At 49.2% G+C, this 24,910-nt stretch overlaps 1 protein-coding gene across 1 annotated transcript in view; it reads left to right on the top strand.

The window, feature by feature from the left end:
* Shb (Src homology 2 domain containing adaptor protein B) overlaps window positions 1-24,910 on the top strand; it is a gene marked incomplete at its 5' end in the record, with an annotated part of 132,595 nt that overhangs the window by 38,436 nt on the left and 69,249 nt on the right. The window contains 1 exon segment of the mRNA XM_005382857.2: window positions 13,698-13,818. Coding sequence (XP_005382914.2) covers window positions 13,698-13,818 — 121 coding nt within the window.

Below are 24,910 nucleotides of genomic sequence, written 5' to 3' on the forward strand. Positions count from 1 at the left end.
TGCTGCTTGGATTAAAACTGCCTCATGTGCTCTGGGGAGGTTACTAATGTCTCTGAGCTCTGGTTTTCTCATGTGAAAATGAGGAGACGAGGAAGGTGAAATGAGATGGTGTATGTATAAGTACACAACCAAGACCCTAGACTGGCCTTTGCCAGTTCTCATCCTAGAGAAGGCATAGGCTTTAGGAGGGTCTGGGCTGAGGTCCTCAGTCTTGGCACTAAAGAATCTGAGACTCCAAGACTCAGCCCCAGGAGTCATGTCTGGCCTTAGGTCTTAGCAGAGAGGGAAGGAGGTGGTATGCAGAGATGTCTTGTCACAGCTGGCTTATCAGTGAGGCCCCCCCAATTGATTTATTCAGCAACAGTGGATCAAAGTTTGCTCTTTTGAAATTGGTAAGTCTGGAATTCAGTTCAAGATAACTTTTCCTCCCTTTAAGAATGGAATGTTTCCGGTGGCTGATGATTTATGACCCTCCGTTTGGAAGGGGATTTTACAATGTGCATTAACAAGTAAGGGCCATTCCTGGCCTGATTCGTGAAGCACCCTGCTGCTTCCTAGAGACAGCCCCAGTGGTGTTCTAGAAATTGCCCTTGGAGGGGGAGGGGAAGGACGAGGCAGTGCCCTTAGGAAGTAGTATCATGTACACCAGCCAGCTGAAACCCATAGGAGGACTTGGTTTTTAAAATAATTCTTAAAGGGCTGAAATGCCCATTTAGTCTAATGCCTCTCCAAAAGGTAAATCAAAAGGACAAATAAAAAGTTGGAGGTTTGGGGGTTTTTTTGTACCGGTAATTGAATTCAGGACCTTGTGCTTGGCAGGCAGGTGCTGTGCCACTGAGCTGTATCCCTGGCCCAAAAGTTGGAGTTTTTATGGCACCAAATTTGTTCACTTTGCAGGACTGTCCTTTATTGTCAACTTCCTTTTTACTATTGATTGTTATTGGTCTTTTCTTTGTTAAATGTGTGTGAGGACAAATAGTAGTTAGATTTTAGTGTCACTGACTCTGTCTCTCACCCTTCCTGTTTTGTAAGTATAAGGATCCATGAAATCTGCTGTGCCCTTCCCATTTTACAGATGGGGAAACTGAGGTGCTGACAAAGTATGACTTAGCTAATGGTGTCCAGCTGGAGAAAGGAAAGAATTAAAGTTTGAGTCTCAAGCTCCTCGTGGAAATTCTGTATGTGGGGGGCAGTCATAATCAGTGACATCATTAATTTGGGCCTAGTCCCTGCAAAATAATATAAGATCCCTCATTCAAAAATTGAGGCTAGGACTGGGGATGTAGCTCAGTGGTAAAGTGCTTGCCTAGCATGCACAGGGCCCTGAGTTCAATTCCCAGTACCACATACACACACACAAAAAAAAAAAAAAAAAAAAAAAAATTAAGGCTGATGGTGTAGCTCAGTGGTAGAACATATGCTTAACATTCTCTAAACCTTGGGTTCAGTCCCCAGCAACACACACACACACACACACACACACACACACATACACATACACACACACGCGCGCGCATGCTTCAAAATGGTGACAGCAAGACATTAAAGCAAGTACAGGGTTCCATGTGACTGCACAGGTCACATGCTTGTGCAGCAGGCTCTAGGGACTATAAATGTCAGAGCCCCTGATATACTAGCATTTAAAATAAGAGCCGAAGTAGTTAACCCAAGAAATGCAGAGGAGGGTTGGGCCTTTTAGGCCCTCAGGTCTCCCCTTTAGAGCATTTCATGTGATCTCCACAGCCCTCTTTGAGGCAGCTGGAGGTTGGAGACGGAAACAAATGGGGGAGCTGTAGAGGTGGGGTCTGGGACAGCCCTGGAGGGAGGAGGTGACCCAGGCAAGGTTATCTGACTGGGTGCCTTGGCCACAGTCCTTGGCCTGCACCTTGCTGGAGTTGTGGTGTGGGCATCCATTCTTCTCCATTTTCCTATGGGCAGTGGTAGAACCTCACACATCTGGGCAGATGCAGCAAGGGATCCAGGGCCTTGAAGGGATGCTGCTGGCGTAGAGAAGATTGCCTAGGCCTGGAAAGCTCAGTGGTTCATCCCACTGCCCCTGGAGGCTTTATGACTAGAGAGGAGCAGCGGGCAAGTGTGCCTCCACCTGACCCAGAGGGAGAAGGTGCATCAGTGTGTGCTGGACTTTTTGCATTTCCTTCCTGTTCTTTGCTGTGATGTAAACACATTTTTCTGAGGTGGTATATTTTAGAAAAGTCAAATTCTTGTAAGTACTATTTTAAAACTTGCTTTGGTCCCTTGCTGAGATGCCAAAAAGAGTTTGGCTATAAGCACAAACAGACTCCTAACTTCTGCTACAGCTCTATAGTGGCCTCCTCAGGTAACCACCCATCCTACACTGACATTGCCAGTAGGTCAGAGGGGCCATAGGCCTTGTGGTTGGAGTTTCCCCCTCTGCACTTCTGGCTGTGGCCTGAGCCACACTTGTTTATACCATGGAGGGGATGCATCTGTAGGCGATGTCAAGAAAGAAATCATGGAAGGCAGCTTACCTCTGTGGGGCTCTGAGCAAGCCTGGGTTCCAGGCACGCTGGCTGTGTGAGGTAGTGAAGTAGGGACACTGGTGTTCAGATACTAGCCGACCACCAGGGGTGTGGCAGGTCCACCCGCAGCTCACCATGGAGCAACCTGTGCCCCCTGGGCTTAGCAGGTACTCACATGGGCACAGACCGTCAGCCTTTGGTGCAGTAACCCTGGGCCTGCCTGGAAGCTGCCAGGTTGGTGTTGCCAGCCACCAAAGGGACTAGGGAGGCCTACTAGGTCCTCCCCTTTGGTTTTATCCAAGTGTTTCCTCTGAGATGTGTCTGCTTGATTTCAGGGACGGTAGCCCTTGGCCCAGAAGTGACACACAGGCTTTGAGAGGGGAGCCTGCCTCTCAAGGGAGGTATCTGGGGAGGGTGGTGTCTGGATACCTGACTCCTGATCTGGGCAGTCTCCATCACTCTGTAAAACCATTATCTGTCCAGAGTCCCAGAGGGAAATGAGGGAAGGAGATTGGTCTCCCTGTTTCTCAGTGGGAAAACAGAAACTCAGAACAGGGATGGGCTCAGGGTAGGAACCAACTTCAGCTGGGGTGAACCTACCAGATGGGCCCTTGCTATCCTCTGTCCCACTCCAAGAGGCTGTTCATGGCTCAGACAGCATATGCTGTCGGAGCCCCAAGTTCTCCCTACCTTGCCAATCTGGCCATCTCCACCTGGCTCACATCCTCATCTCTGTGCCTGAGGGCCTTTTCCAGAACCTGGGAACAGGACAGCCTACCATTGTGCCCACACATGTGTGACTGGTCTCTACCTGTAGCTGTAGAAGTGGGTATCTGGTTCCCATAGCCCTCCTTCTCAGAAGGCCATGGGCTGTGTTTAGTTTCCCATCAAATTAAGTTCTAGTGACCCACCTCGGTAGCAGGCTTAGCAGCCCAGCTTCCCTGCTTGCCTTCCCTTCTCAGGCCCATGTCCTCAGCTTTTTGTAAATACCTCTTCCCAAATAAACCACTTGCACTAGAGTCCCTGCCTCAGAATCTACCTCAGGGACTCAGACTAAGGTCTGTGGCTGATAGGGAAAGTATTTTCCGATATTCTTGTTCCATTGCCCACGTAAGTAGACAAAACTGGGTACTGTGTTGTTCTTTGGCTCCTCCACTCAGTCTCCTCCACACACCAGAAGGAAGATGTTTTCTCAGGAAGATGGGAAGTCTCAGGCTGAGAGAGGGTAGGACACATACCCAAGACCCATGGCTGGGGAGAAACCTGGACACACTAAAGCTCAGGACCTAGAATCCAATACCACCCTGCAGCCCCCTGCCCTGCCTTGTCTCCTAGCACACCCTGCTGGGGTCCTGCTGCTTACCACATGCTCTGCTGTGGTAAAAAGGGACCTCAGACCCACCCTTCTGGGGTTGTTACAGATTGCAGTGAATTGGGGTGGGTTTGAGGGTCTGTCCTGTGTACTTTTCTGCCTGGCACATGTGGCTGAATGGTGCCTGCCCTTAAACATGCCAGCCTTTCCTAGGGAGATAAACTGGTGCTGTGCCTTCCCTAGGAGCTGGAAGCTCTCAGAGGGGATTACCCTTGGTTGTTGCCTGGCATGTGTAAGCACATAGAGAGCAGGATAGAATGGCAATCTCTGCCATTGCAGACATCTGCAGCACTGCAGACCTCTACCCACAATAACTTTCCTGTCCATTAAAAAGTGCCAGGTGCTCCTAAGAAGCAGTGTCAATGGAAATGGACAGTTTCTCAACCTGTTACTGCATATGAGAGTTTGTTGAGACCTAGCCACTGGAGGGTAGAAGAAGACAACATTATTTTAAAAAGTAAATCAGCATTTATTGAGCATCTAGTATTAAGCTGAATATAATTGGGAACCCTCAAGTCCAGTGGTAGTAGTTGTGTCCAGTGCTACATGTCCTCAATAAAACGAAAGTGACTGCTGGGGGAGGGTGGCTGTTTAGAGCTGCTTCTGCCTAACGATGCCCTGGCCTGCTTTGCAGCTCCAAGTAGGAGATGGGCATGAATCATCCTAATGGGCTCCATTCAGAGAGAAATGACCCTTCACTTAATACATGCTGCGCTGCCTCTACCATTCTTATTGAAATGCACTGTGTGCCTGTGGGCTGCATCAGGTCTCACAGCCTCTTCCCCTGTCCTCACAGCTCCAACACAAAAATCCTTGCTGGGGACTGGAGGGACAGGCTCCATGCAGTGACTCTGCTTACTCCTGGTCCTGGAGGGGCATAGATGCCTGCTCTCTCAAGGCTCTGTCTGGCATAGGAGAGGCCTTGGCTCCTAGGCCATGCTGTTTTGCTGTGCATACTTTTCCTGTGAGCACACTGGGAGTCATTCTTACTATGGGGCCTTTTCTTCTGTGGGAAAGCCCACGGGCATTCCTGATCTTTCCTTGGGAAGGGAATTGTGGGTCATCCCTGTTATGGATGGGAAAATGTCTTGAATCAGGTAATCTGAGCCCTGTTTTGGAAGCAAGCAAGCTGTAAATACGTAGGTGACTTCCGTCTCTTACTGGGGATTTGTTGGGAGTCCACTTGTGTCCCTGTCTACTCGGAAGCCTCTGTTGGCCCATTGTTGATGTGGTATCCAGGTAACCTTGGCGCAAGACCTATTAGTCCTCTGCCCGCTATAGAACTATCTAGCACCTGTGTCCTTTGTCCTGACCATTGCAGTCTTTTCACTCACAGCCCTGCAGGATGGTAGAGACCCTGCTCTTGTTTTTCTGGACCAAGGCTTGTCAGCATTTTCTAGGCAGCGGCCCCTCACCCTTGGAGGAGCACTTGTTCTCCTGCCTGGAAGCCTGGGAGAAAGGACTGTTTTGGGAGGCTGCACACAGGGATGAGCGTGGCAGGGAAGAAACAGGGAAATGCCTGGGGCCCCCTTCTGTCCAGAGTTGTTTACAGCAATGGGTGGTGCTTCTTGCAAGAAGCATGGGGGCGGGGTGTGCTATAGATTTCCCTGAAAGTTTTAAGGCTCATTTTAAGGAAAAAATGAGATAGCTATAGAAAGAGTATAGACCTGACACTTAGGAAACCTGGGTTTGGTTCCTGTTTCTGCCATTAATCTGGCTAAGTTTAGGGACCTCCTCCCCCACAGTGGATTCAGGGTTTTCAAATTGGGCAGTGGCCCTTTTTACTGAGCAGTACATGCGAGGGTTCCATGTAAGGTTTCCTTTAAACAAATCCTGTGCACAACAAGCTTGAGACCCAGCAGAGTAGACCACCTCCCAGGGGCCTTTCAGTAGTGATTACAGACTGCTGGGTGTTTCTGTCCTCGGGAGAGAGGCCCTGAATTCTCTGCCTCGCATTTAAGAAATTCTAGGATTGAGCTATTTCTGAATTCAAAATAGAACATCCCACTGCTTGAGAGATGCCGACAAGCCCATCCCTGCCACTTGACAGCAAGCTTCTGTGGTGGAAAGGGCTGGGCCAGCCTCCTACAGTCCTACAGCCTGCTTCAGGGGGGCTAAACTGAAGACAGTGGCTTGGGGGTTGGTGAGCAGGGCCAGGGAGCTGACAGAAGCTGAGATTTGGAATGTACTTTTTCCTGACAAGTTGGGGCCTGTGGGTGTCTGGGCTCACAGCTGTGGCCATGGGAGGGGCAGGCCTGGAAAGAGCAGTGGTGACTGCTTTAAGCTCCTCTTACCTCCTGATGTGGGGCAGGTACTTGGCAGGTCTGTAAGGCACATTTACAGTAGAACACTGAAGGGAAGGCCAGGCAAAGTTATGGATGGTGGCATCTTGGAGGCAGAGCTCAAGTCAACATAGGGAAGACTGCTTTCCTAGTGATGAGATCCCAGGGTAATAATCCCCAAGTTCTGGGCTCCCTGCTGCTGAGGGAGTGTGGTCAGAGCACTTGGCAGGAACTTGCCTGCTGGGGAAAGTGTGCTCAAGGCTTGAAAATGACTCTGTGGGGCTGAATCAGACCTTAGGTGGAAGAAAGGAAAGACACACCAGCCCAAGTGGAAAGAGTGCTCTCCATCCTCTGATGCGAGGAGCTGCAGCTGAGTGTGTAAATGCAGCTAATTAATCTTCCCCAAATTAATTTCCTTACCATGTCAGAAATGATTTATTGGCACACCTGTAAGGGGAGTTGGTCTTATGCTGGCCAAAGCTCAGGAGACTAAAGCAAGCAGGGGCATTTGCTTGCTTGTCCCTGTGGTCTGTCACCCCAGGTCTGTGGACCCCAAGCCTTTGACACTGGCTGTAGGACCACACTGCTGTCTGCCAGGGGACAAACAGGGGTGTCTTTGAGGGTCCTGGAATGTTCACTGCCTGTTCCCAGGTGCTTCTCTGACTAAGAGGTACATGAAAGATCGTTCACAAACATCCTCCTTTGGGGATGAGAACTATGACAGCTGTTGTCATGCTTGATTATAGCCATTTCCTACCACTGGGGCCCTGGTAGGGTTTTTTCCTCACATCTTTGTCTTATATTTCCTCATTAGATTTCTAGCTTTTCATGGCCAGAGACCCTGCCTTAATTAAGGTGCTTATGCACAGCTTTCAATAGGTCCTGGGCACCCAATGAGGTGCCCCTGCTTTGTAATCAGGACACAGCCTGTTCGTCATACACTACTGACACATCCCTAAAGCATCTCATTATTTGCTTCTCACAACATTCACATGAATATGGAAGCCAACCACTTTGCCCCCATCACAGGTGAACTGCAGAGGCTCAAAGACAAAGCAGGGTGCCCAGCATTATCCAGAGTGAGCATAGTAGCAGAGCCAGTTCCAGAGCGCCACTTGTTAGGACCGTCCCCTGTTCAGCTGTATCCTTTGTGCAAGGCCACCCCTGTTCTGTAATCTGCACAGCCCCCTGCAGCTGCTGTAGCCCTGCCTGGCTACCATGAGGATTCTGAAGACAGCCACCCACCTAGACAGTCCTTCAAGCTGGACTTCTTTTGCATGTCCAGTTCAAGTCTGGACTCCACACTTGAGTAGCACTGAGAAAACTTGAGTGCACAGATGAATGGTATCTAGTTAGTTGACCTGCCACTCAGAGCAGAATTCCTAGAACCTCTGCTTGGACAGCCCAAGTAGCAGGAGCCCATTCCCAGGTACCTTGTCCCTTTATTGGCTATCAGAGGTCCTTCTTTGTTGCCATGCTTTCCTCTGTACAGCTCTGAGTACGTACAGAATATCTGTTCACTGCCTCTTCCCCAAGCAGCCTCCTGGCTATTGGAGGCCCTCTTCAGACCCTCAAGTCTCTATTTGTTTAATGCCATCTCTCGGTTAGCATGGCAATGGAGCCTTCATCCCATAGGCCTCAGTCCTGCCAGGGCCTGTGTCACCATGGGTCCCAAAGGAGGACCAGGATTCTGTGTCTGCCCAGCCCTCAAAAGGGGATAGTCATGGAGCCTTCTGGCTGCAGCTGCCACATTACTTGGTCATTTTCAAGGACCCTCCTGGGCCCCTAGAATAAGGAAGAGGACACTAGCCCCTGGATTTCAAGATGACAGGCCAAGATAAGGAGCTCCAGGCCATTATTCTCAAGTGTTCTCCACATCCCCAGCTGAATGGCAGTCCTGTCACATACCACTTGGTATTCCTAGCCAAGTGAGTAGTGCATCATGAATTACAGTGAAGTTAGCACTTCTTGGTTGTGTACCCACCTGCTGCCTCACTAAGGCAAAGAGAGTTAAGATGATCAAGTGGCTCTAAAGTGAGGGAGTTTGGTCTTAAGTGAACCTAGGGTATATGACCTGCCTGTATTGTAACACTTTGTAGATGTGGATATATATGATGGGGAAACCACTACTTCCTCCATTATCAGATTTCCAAAGAGACCCATAATCTCAAAACTGTTAGGGAGACTAATGTGCAGTCTTAGTGATGAGTCAATGAGAAAATGATCAAACTGGGACCACTGAAGATGTTCTCAGGTGTGTTTGCATGCAGTTTTTTCTTTGAAGCACAAAGAAGTCAGCTTGGCAAGAATCTGGAACCTCACATGGTGCCACCTCTTCAATTCCCAGTAAAAGAGAAGCAGCATGGACACCCCTGCCCAAGGAGCCTGTGGCTAAGCCAGGGTAGCCAGTTCCCACAGGCAGCATTGTACCATGCAGGAGGTGACTGTGAGGCTCATGGTAGGTAGTGGTAGGAAGAGCGTGGGGTCACTGTCTCCTGGAAGATGACAGCAGATCTCTTTGGCCCTTCCTCCTTAACAAGTTTAAGGTCCCTTTGTTAGTAGGGACCTCCTTTGTCCTTCTGCAGTGTCTTCTCTTGCGCTACCACTTTCTCCTGGGAGCTGGGAGACCTTCCTGGAGGGGTTTCCTGAGAGCCAAGTGGATGTAATCCAAAATGTCTGGAGCCTTATGGTTCTCAGGACTGGGATCCTACCCCCACCATCCCACCACCCCACCCCCGCTCCCGTGGGCCTGCAGAGGTTATGTTGCTTAATCCAGAGCCAGTTTCAGAATTGCATAGGAGGGTGTCCTTCCCTCCATACTGAGATATCCTGAAAAAGATAAAGGTGTGTTGGGTCAGCTCTCACCCCTGTTGACCCCCAGTGAGAAGGCAGGAAAGCTGCAGTAGATGAGACTTCTTGCTTGACTTTTAACTTCTTATTTGACTTTAATGAGCAGGTCTGAGAAGTAGCTGGGAAAAGCGAAATTCCAGAGTAATGTCTGGATACTTGCCTTCAGACTGGTGGGGGAAGGGTTGGCGCTAGCCTTCTGTTTCTCAAACAGAATAGATGATAAGAATCACCTGGGTTTCTAGTTAAATACACAGATTATGGGGGCCAGGAGTCTGTTGTCTTAACAAGCGTTCCAGGCCATTTCTATCTTCAGGCAAGTTTAGGGAATAGTCTATCTGCTGTACCAAAAATAGCCTATGGAGGAGGAGTGCTTTTCAACATGTTTAGTTTTGCATTTAATACATGAATAGATTCTCCTTCTTTGCACATTTTTTTTTGACATTGCAATACTCACAAGCATCCTTTGAATTTCCCGGAACCCTAGTCCTGGAGGGGTTAGTTTGAGGTGTGCTTCTCCCCAGATCTTTTCTTTAAATTAATAGAGATACAGGCTTTTGTGTTACTTTTCATAAGTAGGTGTCATGTTGATTTATCATCCCATAATTACTTTCTTTCTATTCAAAGCAGCATCCTGGAGCACTATGCCAAGCACATGTAGTTAGCACATTTTTTAACTTATTGCATAATACTCCATAGAATGGAACTAAATGTTTTATTGATGGATATACTGATAGTGTTGCAATTTCCTATTATTACTTGGTTCAGTGAGCATCTTTGTGCATATTTGGAAATACATACTGAAGAGTGAAGTTGTTGGATCAAAATGTATGCATTTAGGAGTTTTAATGGTTTCTGCCAAAAGTTACCCTTCAAAGTGGCTCTACCCAAGTACATGGCTACTGAGAGCCCTGGAGAGGCCCTAGTTCTCCATGCAGGTGGCAGCTACTGTATCTTATAAAAGCAACTAAAACTCTTACCAGGCTAAATGGAAATATGGCCAAATGGCAACACCCACCTTCCTTTAGCACTTCCCTTTGGGGGTGAACAGGAAGACTACTTCCTATCACATAGCTGATCCCTCAGATCAAAACATCCAGGGCGCAGACTGCTGGAAGGGACCAGGTTCCACCCAACAGTCATGTACAAGACAGGAAGAAGTCACAGAGAGCCAACTGTCAGTCTGCAGCCAGCCCAGAGAGCTGTGGTGGAGAGGCTGTGGGTGTGGTAGGGTCTAGATCCCCAGTGTGGGAGTCAGTAGGCTAGTCCTAAGGCTGTACTGCTGGCTGGCAGGGCAACAGTGACAAAGCCCTGTCCTTCTGGGTACAGGGGACCATATTTAAAACAAGCAGAGGCTAGAGTTGGTCTTTCCATGATTGGCAGCCTCACTGCTTCATGAGCCTATGAATGTCCTTTGGGAACTTCAGGCTGACTTAGTGTTTATAGTTTTGTTTGAAAGCAAGAAAAGGTGCTTGCCTGGGGTTCAGAGTCCATCACAGGAAGATGATACAGTAGAGCAAGAGGCAGCCCGCTTATTCCCTGTCCTGTTACTGCAGCTGCTGCTGCTCGCCTCCTCAGGAAGGTGGGACCAATGGCCTTCGTTCCTACCTCAGCCCTGCTTCTGCCCCCTATGGCTGCAAGTAGCTATACTCCAGAAATCCAGTCAACTATTAGTCTTTGCAATCTAGGTCAAAGTCCAAGGAAAGTTTCTTGTGCACCCAGGTGACCTGGCTTGCAGAAAAGTCCTGGCTGGCTACCTTTTGGTTGAATTGTGGAGTTAGATTTACAGGACTTGGCTACTAATTGGGGCAAAGTAAAAGCAATCCCAGCAGGAATCCAGGCCCACATCTGGGGAAACTCAGAGGCAGCCTTCAAGCAAACCTCCTGACCGGCCACCTTGGTTTATGGTGAACCCAGGCAGCCTGCACAATGGCCACACTGCCCAGTCCTTATGGCTGGGTGGGGCCTGTGACACTGCACATGGTACCCTGGCGGCCGGCCTACTCAACTCTACTAACACCTGGCTAAACTTTTACTCCCTAATAGCACATGATTTTTGAGTAAGATCAGACAGTTGAGTGTAGTGTTTGCCAAGTTTCAGGTTGCTCAAACCTCCAAGTCCCTTTCCTCCACCAACCTTACTTTGAAGTTGAAAAGCAAATTGATTAAATATACATCTTAGGAACCTTCCAATTTGCTGCTTAAACGAACAGAATTCTAAACTTTTTTTCTAAACGGAAGGATTTTCAACTGTCAGCAGGTATAACTGGAACCACATGTCAGCAGAGACTAGGGGCTTTTCCTGGTTTTAGGATTTGTAAATTCTTATTGAAATGGAAGTAAGCAGCAGAGGCAGCTGGAGGCCCACTACAGTCTGAGCTCAGACCTTATTTTAATTAGAAAATATAGATAGCACCTGCTAAATCACAGGCCTCCCGAAGCTCCTGCCCCAGGGCAAACAAAGATTTGGTTTCTGTCCTGCAAGCCTCCACGTTTGCAAATTACAGAACACTTCTACAAGGAGCTGGAATGCCGATTTCTAGGTTACTATGGTGACTCCAACCCTGCCCCCCCTCGTTCCCCAGCGAATCTCTCAATATCATTTTGCTTTCTTGGGAAATACTTATTCTCTTGCTTATTGCAGACTAGATGGAGAATGTTCATGTTGAAAACTGTGAGGAAGTGTGGGTCAAGAGACTGAAGATCAGATGTCATCTACATCCACAGCTATATCATTTTCTCTATTTGGATGTCTGGTCCCTTGATTTTAAAACCCGGCCCCTGATCTTAACCATTCTGTTTGATGGTGCTCCATATGTATAATTTTCTCCCTAATGTGTTCTGCAAATGGTAGAGTAGAAATATCAAATGAAAGACACCATCAGGCCAGGCTCTCTCCCACCCTCTTCTTTCCTGGTCTTAGTCACTGGAGCTTCTTGAATCTCTAGCAAGGCTACGATTATAACGTCAGCCTCTGGAAGCACCTACTGGAACCCAGAGCCTGTGGGAGGAGGAAGTGGCCACTGATGATCCCATGCTGGGTGCTGCAGGCTTGGGTCTTCCCTAGTGAGCATTTTTCTGTTTGAGGTGCAGAGACCATTGGGTGCCACACTTCCTATCAGCCCAACTACATAACAGGCAGAGCTACAGCCCCCTGTCCCTCAGTGGGCATCACATTCCGGCCAGCTGGCGGTCATTTGTGCCCCCTGCCAGGGCTGCTGCTATAAGCGGCCATTCTCCAGGCAGACAAAGGGAGATTTTCCCTTCCCCAGGGCTTACAGGCCCTGCGGATGCCTTACATTCCAGGAGCTGGGAGAGAGGGAGGCTCCTGTGGTTTCTAATTAAGCCCACAATTTAAATAACAATTCATACAACCCCCAGAGTGGAGGGAAATGCTCACCCACCCCTCTTCCCAGGAGAGGAGCTGGGTGGCCTTGGCGGAAAGGTAGAGGCTGAGTACTTCCCCTTTGTTAGGTGCCTGATCAAAGAGGGCAAAGGGGCAGTCATTCTGAGAGCTTATGGTGAAGCTGGTGCGTGGCAAGGGCACGTTGCGTATGTTCCTGTGCTTTGCTTTTGGTGAGTGTGCCTTCCTCAAGGTTCAGGAGTCAGAAACGGGTGGAAAGTGTCTGTGTTCCCTCAAAGGCTCTGGGAAAACATGGAACTTGGTTTAGAGTCCCTTCCCCCTCCTGCCTGCCCAGGTGACTCATCTTCCTCTGTCCCTAGTGAAACTTCTCTCCAGGGAGAGAGTTGGGCTGGGCTCTGGCTGACCCACCGGTGCGGACACCAGGAAGGGCCAAGAGGAAGATCTGGCAGCCCGCTGGACCTAGTACCGAGGTGTTGAGAAAAGAATCTTCATTTGGGTCTGTTGCTCTCAAGGCCTTTTCTAGCCCTGGCATCCATCAACCCCTGAGCTGCTTCTGTGTTTTCACTTTGCCTGTGTGGGGCCATAGTCATCTTTATAGTGTGTTGATCTCACCAAATTGTTGTCTAGTGACCCAAGGCTTGGTTGTGTTCCAGATATGGGGAAAATGGAACGCTGAACATAATCATCTCTGGATGAGCTCCTGTGTGCCTCAGCCAGCACCAGGCGCACGTCAGCATTTCTAAGGCCTGGTGCACTCTTTTTTTTTTTTTTTTCTTTTTTCTTTTTTGAGGCGAGGTCTCCCTATGCAGTTCAAGCTGGCCTTAAATTCACTTTGTAGCCCAGGCTGGCCTCGAACTCAGCAATCCTCCTGCCTCAGCCTCCTGAGTGCTGGGATTACAGGCGTGTACCACGACGCCCAGTCTGGTGTACTCCTGTTTCCAGCATTTCCTCCGTTTCTGTCCTACTAAACTGAGTAACTCACTCCTGGAGTGTACCCACCAGGTTCACACCTCTGTGCTGTGTACCTGTGCTCACCACGCCTGGTTTCACCACGCTGCATGGAGCCAGCCTGGCCGTGTGCACAGATGCAGGGGCCCTCATGTCAGAGTACTGCTGGTGTGGGTTCCACTCCTGACCCCTAACGGGACTTTGAGACCACAGTGTCTTGGGGTGGGAGGCAGCTCCTCTTTCTATCTCCTCTTCCCTCCTCCCTTCCCTCCCTGCTCCTCCAGCTGAGGCACAATTGATGCTTAATGGAATAAAGCCTGGCTGTGAGTGGAAGTGAAACAAAAAAGCCAAAGGTGGCCTCACATCCCTCTTGCTCCCTGCAGGTGACCATAGCCGATGACTACTCTGATCCCTTTGATGCCAAGAATGACCTCAAGAGCAAAGCAGGAAAGGGGGAGAGTGCAGGCTACATGGAGCCCTATGAGGCCCAGAGGATCATGACAGGTAAGTGGAGCAGCTGGCAGTGTTTCAGTTCATTTTGTTGCTGTAGTAGAATACTTGAGACTGAGCGGTTTATAAAGAGGAGGTTTATTTAGTTTAGGATTCTGAAGGCTGAGGTGTTCAAGATGAGCTAGCTACATCTGGCCAGGGTCTCAGGTTGTATCTTAAACAGCAAGAGGGGAAAAAAAAGCAGAAGAGCAAGCAGGTATATATAGAAGAGGGGTGATATTGCTTTATAACAGTACACCCTGGGGGCTGGGGATATAGCTCAGTGGCACAAGTGCCTGCTTGGCAAGCACAAGGTCCTGAGTTCGATCCCCAGTACCACACACACACAAAAAAAAACCACCCTAGAAAAAAAAAGAAAACAGTACAGTCTGGTCACTAATCCAGCCCCTCAGAATCAGAAGTCCCACAAAAAGTCTGTTCATGAGAGCACCACCCTAAGACCCAAATGTGTGCTGAGCCCCACCTTGTACACTGCCGCATGAGGAATCAGTGAGCCAGCAGGAGTTTTGTAGGCACAAGCCACATTTAAGCCTAGCACAAGGGACTCCTGGGTCAGTGGAGAGGTGGCGAAGGAGCAGGGGGCCTGGGGCAGGTGTGTGCTTTCAAGGGAGGTGGTTGTTGAGCAACAGTGCTATGTTAAGGCCTCCTCACGGTCACCACCATATGTTTTACCTATATCAGGGAAAAACTGGTAGGGCACAGGTAGGAGGGTACCATGTACACTTAACCAAAGATAGGGACCAAGAAGTAAATAGAAAGGAAAGAGGAATGTTCTAGAGAAGTTTCTGGCTGAAAATATAGCATGTAAGACATAAAATTTTACTTGGAAGTCAGGGATGGTGGCTCCACAGGCTGAGGCTGCCCAGCCTGGGCTACATAGTGAGATTCTGTCTCAAAAAACACAAAAATAAAATAAAAACTTTACTTGGAACTTCCTAGCAGCCAAGGTAAAAGGGGAAACTTAGGCAGGGTCACCTGCTTTCATTGATTAGTGAAAGGGGAACACCCAAACATTAGTAGGAACAAAAGTATCCTTGGCCATGTATCCAGAAATCTTTGCTGACAGCAGCTTGAAAAATCTGGAGGAGAACGGCTTTATAGGAAACATAGACTTTCTCCTTCTGGCTGTTTTCTGTTGGGCTTGGCTGACAGAACTTTGTCGAAACAATTGTGTGGGACCCCGAAGATGTGGCCAGATGTGAGCCACCTGCAGGGAAATGCTGGGGTGTCCGTAAGGAGAACACAGTTATCAGCCATCTCAGGTAGAGTGTCGGCATGGAGTTGGGAAGGCCACAGGTCCAGAAGCCCCTTTGTGGTCCTCCTCACTCAGGAATCACGGTAGCTGCCTGGCCCACACAGGAAGGAGTAAGAGCCACACAAAGTGCCATAGCATATGTAAGAGTGACCAGGAATGGTCTTGAAGCTTCTCTAGCTTTTGAGCCCTGTTGACATAGTGCCCTGGGTGCTTGGAAATTCTGGATACAGATGCCTTCCTGTGGCCTTCTTACTGTTTATTTGATGTTCACATCGTCATGTACTTCCTCTTGATTTCCTCTTGAGCAAATTAGGAGAAGGGAAAGGGAGTGACAGGTGGTGAGTGCTTAGTGTGTGCTGTGCCCCTTGCTGAGCATTAATTCTAGGGCTATGGAAACTGCTCTTGATCCAGATGTGAGCCCAGGCCCTTTCTCTAGGTCTCTGCCTTCTGCCCCTCCTGTTTAAGGAAAGCAACCACATGGCTTTCAGAGCACTGGGCCACTTGCTAAAGGGCAAGGCAGGGAGGGCTTGGCCAGAGGGACTTAGGCCAAACTTCTAGGGGCTCAACCTCCTGCTCACTCTCATCTTCTAATCCCTCAGTAAGGCAGCCTCAGTGGTGGAATCTTTACGACACAGGTGTGCTAAGGAAGGCCCTGAGGCTCTGCCCTGCCCCATTACCTCTGGCAAGTTAGGGGCTGTTCCAGCTCTCAGGCTAGCAATAGGAGGGAACTGAGGCTCTGCCCCTCCCTGCGTTCCATCCAGCCTCAAATTCACCAGGCTTTAGCCAGGGTTTAAAGGAGTTGCAGTTACCAGAATGACCTTGGGGCACACTGGTACAGTCAGAATGTCAGCACAGCAAGGGCTCCTCAACATCATCTGAACCCAACAGCCTCATTTTACAATGGGGAATCAGAGTCTAGGGAAGAAGAGACTGCCCAAGGATACACAGTGAGTTGGTGACAGGATGCCAAGTATGGGTGTGCTTTGCAGGGAAGACTTTGAGGTAGGATTCTGAGGAAAGTAGAATTTTGTGCTGAATACTAAGTATCTTAGATGCAAAGAAATGACAGGAGGAGGGACCCAAGGCTGGAGCCCAGGCCAGTGCTAGGCTTCATGCTGGGCACTTGGCACACATGCTCACTGACCCTGGAAATACCCCTTTAGAGGAGATGTTATCCAGTTGTACAAGCAAGTGAAACGGAATCATCCCTTGCCTGTGCCACACAGGTGGAAGTTAATGGTGCAATCTGTTGGGCTTCGCAGTTTGTGCATCCTCCTCTGGAAGAGTACTCTGATACTGCTCTGCGTGTTTGCTTCTTCTTTTGGGGACTGTGACCCAGTTTACCCACATTTTCTGTTTTTAAGAGTGTAGGTGATTGAAAGGGGTGTTTTCTACTTGTGTTCATTTCTCTGCAGCTCCCTGGGACTTGGCCTTCTTTGTGCTTGCTGTCACCACAGTGACTGATGGTGGGGTGGGTAAAGGCCAGGGTGAGCGGTCAGCGCGGGCGCTCCAAGAAAGGAGCTACTGGCCAAGTGGCCTGAAGTGCATTAGGGGCGGGAGTAGGGAGGGTGGGCAAAAGACACAGAAGGTTGGTTCTGGGGATGACTGCAGAGCTGGGGTGGCACAGAAAAAGTTAGGTTTAACCTTTCCGAGTGACCCCTTTGGAAATGATGTGATGTTTTATGTGTGTGTGTGCATGTGACTTCTGTGGCCACAGCAGCATCTTCTGTCTGTCTCTGCCTGGATGGTAGGCCCATGCGAGGTGCCCAGGCTAGAGTCAAGCAGATCTGGGATAGCTGCTTGCCACTCAGTGACCCATGGGGATCACTTTCTGCCTGTGCAGCAGGAGCCTCATAGCAAGCAGCCAGTAGTGCATCTTCTGCCTTTGATTGCTAGTGCTGTGTGACCGTCAATTACATAATGTATTCTGTGCCTCTGGTTTTCCCTGTGTGTGGAATGGTGGGTCAGTGATAATAATAAAGACTTTAGAGGCAGCTGCCCAGTTTTCTAGTACTTGTTTGTGAATTCACTTGATGTGAATTTTCCTTGGCTCCTCACCTTCCTACACATCCTTTCAAGCATAGTTGCTCCTTTTTACCAATAGAGAAACTGAAGCATAAGTTGTTAGCTCAAGGAAACCCAGGTAGTTCGTTGTGGGGCTAACTTCCTGTTTAAACCACCACACAGCACCTGTCCAGCCCCAGTACACTGCAGCTAGGTTTGCAGACTCCCCAGCACTGCCAGCTTTGGACCCTGACTAACTGATAAGGTTTGGAAACATGAACTGGGCCCGTCCCCAGGACTGTGGCTGAAAAGGAGGGTAAGGAGGGCTTTGCCTGTTTTCTCAGAGGCTCCTCCCACACCCTTTCTCTGTCTGCCTCAGCTTACCTTCTCCACAGACTGTCTCCTACAGGAGTTGTGTTGTGGCTCCAGAAGGGGTGCTCAGCTCTTCATGAGCCTCAGAGCCCAATCGTTCATGGACTGCCTGGGCCTCGGCTCCCACCCCATCTTCTCTTACCCTCGCAGTGGCTCCAGAGGCACTTCTTTAAAACCTTACAGTGGGGCTGGGGATTTAGCTCAGCAGCACAGCACCTGCCTGGCAAGTGCAAGGTCCTGAATTCGATTCCCCATATTGGAGAGAAACCAAAAAAAAAAAAAAAACTTACAGCTCTGTGGAACCTAATTAGAAAGCTACAGACTAGATTAAAGCATTTCTTTTTGTAGGAAGAAACTAAAGCTCAAAACAAGTCATAATTTTTTTGAAATAATTTTTCAATGTACCGATTAAATATGAAGCTGTCTTATGAAGCAGCAAGTTGCCCATTCCTAGAGGGGACACCTCTAGCCAGGCAAAGGAAAGACAGCTAGCAAGGAGATGACATGGCGGGCAGTTAAGTCTCCAGTGGGAGGTTGCTATAAGTGGCCTGGGTTCTATGTTAACCCTGAGCTCTGGGATGTCAGCATTCACCATGACCTACTTTTCACATATAGTGATTGTCATTGGTCATTCGGGACCTGCCCTGCCAAGGGAGCACTGGAGATCGACTCTAACTAGGAGAGGATCTGGATAGAGCTGGTGCTTCTTTCTCAGGTGTGCCGATAGTTTAGTCCTGTTTCTTCTCCATCTTCCTTGGCTTATCTCTCATATTCTGGGCTTGGCCTTTTCTGTGCTGTACTGCCTAGCTAGGCCTTAATTTCCTCATGTGTAAATTAAAGTAAAAGAACCAGAGCATTCCTGGGTTTCCTTCCTGCCCCAGTGTCTGTGTATTTGTTGTCCCCAGGCCACGCCTCCTGTTGAGCCTGTGGATCAGGCTACTTCACAACCCTTTGATTCCTTTTCTTTGAGTCTCTCTCTCAGACCCAGTGTCCCCAAATGACATGGAGACCTGCTGTATGGTGGGATGGGTGCTGGACGCATCTGGCCAATGGGTGCCTGGGGCATTAGGCTGCTTGGCCTCAGCAATGGCATTATCATAAAACAGGGCACATGATTCGATGTGAGTCTCCTAAATGGAAGAACAGCTTTGCACACATGCTGAGGTTAAGGAAGCAAAGGGCCTGCTTGGTCCTTCATGTGGTATTTCTTGCCAGTCTCCATAGGGTACCATCCTTGCCCAAGCAGCATTAGGCTAGAGCAGATGAGCCTCAGATCCCCTGAGGTGCAGTTTGTCATAACAGGAGTTCCAGGCCAGGCTGTGTTGGATACTGGACCAAGAGCCTGGACAGACATCATCAGTGTCCTCCAGGAACATCTCGAAGCAGGAGCCAGGCATGGCCTGGTGTGCTCAGTGGCTAGACCACTGGGATGAGCAGGTGAATCTCTAGGAGCCACGAGAGTGTGACAGCTTTTGGGTGGTGTGGGAGTGGTGGTAGCGAGAGTTGGGGATGGAGGTGCTTCTTCCTTCTTGCTGAGCGGAAAGGCTGTAGATAAGAGGCTTAGGGTTCCATAATGCACTAAGGACCTGGGGTGAGAGCAGGTAGACACTGATGGGTATTGCCAAGCCTGTGTTAGCCCAAAACACAGAATATCTTCTGACCTGAGATCCTTGTCTGTAGGCTGAGGGCCCAGGGACATCTCAGAGGTGGCGGTGTAGATGATGGTTGATGGCTTTTGCCAAGAGCTTCCCTGCCTGTCAGGCACTGCTCCAAGGGCTGTCTCACTTAATCCTCAGGATGAGCCTGTAAGATGCTCGTGCTTTCCTGCCCCCGTTTCACAGAAGAGAATAATACTGAGTTTTGGGGAAAGTGAAGTAAGCTAAAATACACACAACCATCCTATGAAGGGTCTGAGGAAGTAAGTGGGCAGTTTACAGTTGCTGAGGCCCCTTAGGTGTGACTAATCCTTCTTCAACAACCTTTATAAAATTATTCAGTGTCATCACACAAGATGAGTCACTTGAGCATTAATTGAAAGCATTTTCACATAATTTTTAATATGTAAGCAATTACACATTAAAAAGTCCTTAGCATGTTTTTATTATTAAATCAACTTTATAACATAATAAGAGGAAATTAAGAGAAAGTCACTTCACATGGAGCCCTGCTGCTGTGAGATGGTCGTCTTCCTTGCTGTTGGTTGCTTTCTGCCCTTCTTACTCTATGTGCTGAGGGAGGCACTGTCCAGATAAAGTCAGTGCACAGCCTTAAAGTCAAGAACAGATGTCTTGGGCTGGGGATATAGCTCAGCAGCACACCACCTGCCTGGCAAATGCAAGGTCGTGAGTTTGATTCCAGGTACAAAAAAAAAAAAAAGAATAGATGTCCTTCCATGTCTTATTATCCTCTGGAGTGGCCTCTGCTTGTGGTAGTGCACTTGTTGAAAAAATTGTTTTCCAGTTGTGGCCTCTCAGTTCCAGGAGAGAGCAAGCAGGAAATGTGGATTCTACCCTTGGTTCTAGCCCTGGCTTGCTGTGTGAGGGTAGGTTGCTTCCCTTTTCTGGGCTTTAGCTCCCTCACCTGTTAAATCAGATTTTGCTTTTTTAACTGGGAGTCATGAGAATCCAGGGGAAGTAATGGATGGGGGTGACTTTGTAAGCCCTGGAGTAAACTGCCTCTGTGCTCACACTGGGCTTCTCTGGCTGCCGCCTTTCTCAGGACTGTTCTCTGCCCCACCCACTCCATGTGGCACCACGTTCTGTCCACTGGTGTGGAAGTGCTGGTGCCCTCCCTCTCAGTGGCCCTGTGCTCTCAGGACAGGCAGGCCCCCGACTGGCAGCTGTGCAGGCTCTGCCTTATGTTCCTGTCCAATTCTGGGCTAAAAGTCCTCTGCACACCATCAAGTGCTCAGTTGAAGGGGCTTGTGGGTCTTAGCTGGGTATCAAAGAGGCCGTCCTTGGCCCCTGCCTGCAATTTCCATGTGCTCTGTGTGCACTATCACCTCTGCCCTGGTCCGGGCAGTGCTGGTCTCCTGGGAGCTGGAGTGTTTAGGGCCCTGCCCACTCTACTGCACAGTGCCAGTGTCTACTGCCGGAACTTCCACATGCCTAGCCGGCCCTGCCCTGCATAGCTCAACTCCCACATGTGTGTCTCCCCTGGCTGGAGAATGCTAAGATGAAGCTGCACTCTGGCTACGGCCACATAGCAGCAAGCCCACAGGAGCGGGCCTCTTGACTTCTAAGCTGGGTCTCCTAGGCCTTGTGTTGATGTGACCTCGAATTCTCCAGCCTGGCAGACAGAAGGCTTGGTCACGAGTGGTGCAGAGTTCCCTACTTGTCTGTAATTTACCAGAATGACTTACCTACTGAACAGGAAGGAGATAATCGAGTGTAAATAGATTTTACATTAGTCACCCGATGACTTTCCTGTCTTGAGAAACAGTGGGGCCTACATACCTGCCCAGTAGTGTTTCCCTGCCAAGCTGCAGGGTGGGGAGGAGAGTGGGAAGGTAGGTTTCCATGGTGACAGGGGAGGGTATTGGGAGTCACTTCCTGTTCTTTTGCCCCACATGCCCCTCTGCCCTGGGACTCTTGATGACCAGAGAGTTCCAGAGTTTCAGGAAAGTAGGAGTAAGACTGGAATAAGCTAGGGACAGCAGTGACTGATGGTGTATCGCTGCAGAGCTCACTGAGGCACTCTGCCCTCTAGGAGAGAGTTGACCACTCAATATACACAGTGTAAAAAAAAAAAAGAGGCCAGGCCTGGCAGCATATGCTTCTAATCCTAGTACTATGGAGGATGAGGCAGGAGGCTTATGTAAGTTTGAAGCCATTCTGGGCTACCTAGCAAGACTCTGTCTCAAAAAAAAAGAATAAATGAAACAGGCCAAGAAAAATGACACTGGAAGGGAAGGCAGAAAAAGGATGGTCTGGGCTCTTGAAGTTTAGGGCACCAGCATAAAGAGGGTGGCATTTGAATGAAGCCACTTCCCAGCAAGGCCTCTCTGGCCACTTAGCTTTCATTTTTTCCCTTCTCTCCTCACTCAGTCTTATTCCTTAGGACATCAATATTTAGCATACCACATATTTTACTGACACTTTATCTTGTTTATGGTCTGTCTCACCCCTGAAATGTGGGTGTCACAAGGGTGGACCTATCTGTTTTGTTCCCTGCTGGAACCTTAACACCTAAAACAGTGCCTGGCACAAAGTAGGTGCCCAGTAAATATTGGCTGAGTGAATGATCATGTTAATCTACTCTAAGGGTGTAGGGCTGCTCTGCAGAGTGCTGGGTTCCCCCTTCAGGAGCTCAGAGACCTCCTGTCCTCTGCTGAAGAGTTCCGTGTCTGCCAGGTATGAGTTTAGCTGCTTGCCCTATAGGGGTTGAGGTGGGGCATGGAAGGAGCTGCCTCAGGCCTCTGGGTGGGAGGGGGTTGCAATTGAGCAGAAGACCCTTGATGCCTTCTGATCAGTTATCTCTATAGCTGACAGAGCATGTGGGAAAGTCTGGTTGTCTCTGCTTTGCAAATCCTTGAAGGAAAGGACTAGCTTCATTTCTCTTCTGGTCCCAAAAGATATTTACTGATTATATGAATGAATGAATGCTAGAATCCCCATTAGCTCAATTCTTCAACCCCATGGCTCTGGATGACTGAGGCTTTCTCCCAGTGCAGAGTACAGACTTGTCACAGGGCATTACCACCTTTAGGAATAGTGAGCTGAAGGCCAGCCTGAACTATATAGTGAGACCTTGTCTCAAAAATAAAAGACTAGTCTTAGTGCAGAGGCTGATAACCATATCCACTCTGTTCTTGGTCTTCAAGGAGGAGCAGACTGAGGTCACCATGGACTCTCCCCTGTGTCGCTGGCACCCATTCTCACATGTGTGAGTCCCCTGACCCCTTTCCCAGCAGCAGAGAGAAAGGGGCACTCTAGCCAAGGTAGACTAAAGGAACAGGAATGTGGCGTTGAGGAGCTCATCTTCCCACCACTGCCCCAGCCTTGTGTTTCGGAATGCCCAAGAGACATGCAGGTGTGGGTGCAGGTGCAGAAACTGAGAACTACCTCAGGGACTCAGGTCGATGGCAGTAAAGCTGTCATCCTCCTTCCCTCACTGGAGCTCCCTGTGGGCAGACACAAAGTAGAGGTGTGACCCAGTGAGGAAGTTGTTGAGGAAGACGTGTCTGCCCGGGTGTGGAGGATGGAGTACAGCAGTGAGGAGTGAACCAGCAGGGAGACTGGTTCTGTGGCTCTATGGTTGCCACAGTCATCTAGGCCACAGAGTTGAGAAGGGAGTAGTGGCTGAGAGGTGCTGCAGGGAAGATAGGGCAGATGGGGTGGGAGCGCTCACCAGCCATTGGAGTGCAGTTCCCTGGAGAGCAGAAGAAGCTAGGCTGATGCTGTGGTGGGATCCTTGGAGAGTGGGAGGGTGGCAGGGTAATTACCCTCTGGGGACTGACCTGTCTGTGCACGGGAGGGGAGCTTCCAGGGAGGAGCCAGCAACTTCAGGTGTAGACACCTTTGGGGCTGGAGAGATTAGAATCATTGGTGTTTTGTAGCAAGTGCTCAAGTCATGGGGGGAGAGGTAGGCAAACTGGAACTCTCAGGTAATGAGCGACTCCAGGTCAGAACTTGAGGCTTTAAGTGGAATGTCACCCCAGCAATCAGAGAAAGAATCTGAGTCACCCTGAGAGAATCAAGTCCCTGTTTGAGGAAAGGGGCTGGTCTGCAGGCTACAATTCCGGCTCCACTGAAGCCTGAAGAAGGAGGTTCAGTGATTGCCCACACCCTGTTATTTGACTAATTAATTAGTTAGGTATGGCTTGAGCTGGCTTTCTGGAAACTTCTAGACATGGCAGAGATCTATATTTAAAGGGCACCTTTTATACATTAGGCCAGGAATCCCCCCTACGGCTCTGGGAAGAAAGAAGTGTAATTATTTTCATTTTGCAGACAAGAAAGCTGAGTCATAGTGACCTACTGGAACTCCTTCTAGGCCCCCTGGTCTTCCCTTGGGGTCTCTGCCTAGTGGTACGAGGGAGAGAGGCTATGTCTCAGCAAGTCTGGTGTTTATGTCTTTCCTCATAGGTAGTCGAGTGGCAGGTGCCCCAGGTTCCGTCTTCTCCTCCCTAACAATCTTGCCTTTTAACTCCTCCAGCTGGCCCAGCCCCTGTGTGTCATTGTGGCACTCTGCAACTGGTCCTTCTCTGAAATGGGCAACCTGAGCTTAAATGCATAATATGCTACCTCATCTCTCTGCCTCCCAGTACATAGCTTGTAATCAGACCCTGGCACTTAACAAGTGATATGCTGACAGGGATCCACCCAGAGCCTGAGCTTCATTGTTGGTCCGTGCTGCTAGTCCTTCACACTATCCATCTACTTAACATGCCACTTCCTTTCTTTTTTTTTTTTTTTTTTTTTTTTTTTGTGGTATAGAGGATTGAATCCTGGGCCCTTAGTACTGAGCTATATCTCTAGATCTTTTATTTTATTTTGAGATCCCTGTCTTAGTGAGATCCTGTCACTGTTGCTAGACCTCCAGCCTCAATTTCTCAGAGTGCCAGGATGACAGGCATGCCCCTGCATAACAAGTATGTACCACCATACTTGCTATGACTTGTATCCTGGTGGACAGGATCAGAGGGAGGCAGGGCTTGGAGCCTTGACCCTCAGACCATTGGTACCACAGGTTTAAAGTACCTTCTGGAATTCTCAGATGATGAATGATTCTAGGTCAGAACTTGAGGCGTTAGTGGAACGTCACACCAGTGATCAATAGACTGTTCCCCAGAGGTGAAAGTCCTGTAAGTAGTCTCATGGTCCCCCAGCCAGCTTGTTCTCTGATCTGACTTAAGCCTGCTGGCCTGTGACTCTGGGCAGGAGGTCCCACCAGTCTGCTAGCCTTGAGTCTCCATGTGAAGACTGGCACGTATACACTCATGCCCCTCTATTCCCAGCCACGTGGTCCTCCACGAAGCCACCTTCACCTACATCTCAGCCATTGGCAGACCTCACCCCCTTTAGCTCGTAACCTGAGTTCTCATCTTCCTCAGTGAAGAGTCTTCATTTGTCTTGTTTCAGTGCTGTGGCTTGCTACCACAAACCCTGCCTTGCCTGCCTAGGCATTTATGACCTGGTACAGCAGGATTCTGGGTAGTTTGCCTTCTCAGCTCCTGCCCTGCTTTGTGGGTGCAGCACCATACCCTGAACTCAGTTCCTAAACACAGGTAAGACTGGCATGGGTTCTCTTTTAAAACCTGGGGCCCATCTGTCTCTGTCCCAGGGGACATGGCATAGCATCCAAGAGTCATAGAGAGCTAGTGCTACAGTTAAAATACATCGTCCACTTTTAGCTGACTTTGATCTGAACTGTCAGATGCTTCTGGAAAAACTTAAATCTATCTCTTCTCTCTAAAAATCTTGGAGGGAGCACTTTGGAGCAGATTTAGAATAG

The sequence above is a fragment of the Chinchilla lanigera genome, unplaced genomic scaffold (assembly GCF_000276665.1).
Source record: "Chinchilla lanigera isolate Chin_1 unplaced genomic scaffold, ChiLan1.0 scaffold00018, whole genome shotgun sequence".
In the NCBI taxonomy this organism is placed as follows: Eukaryota; Metazoa; Chordata; class Mammalia; order Rodentia; family Chinchillidae; genus Chinchilla; species Chinchilla lanigera.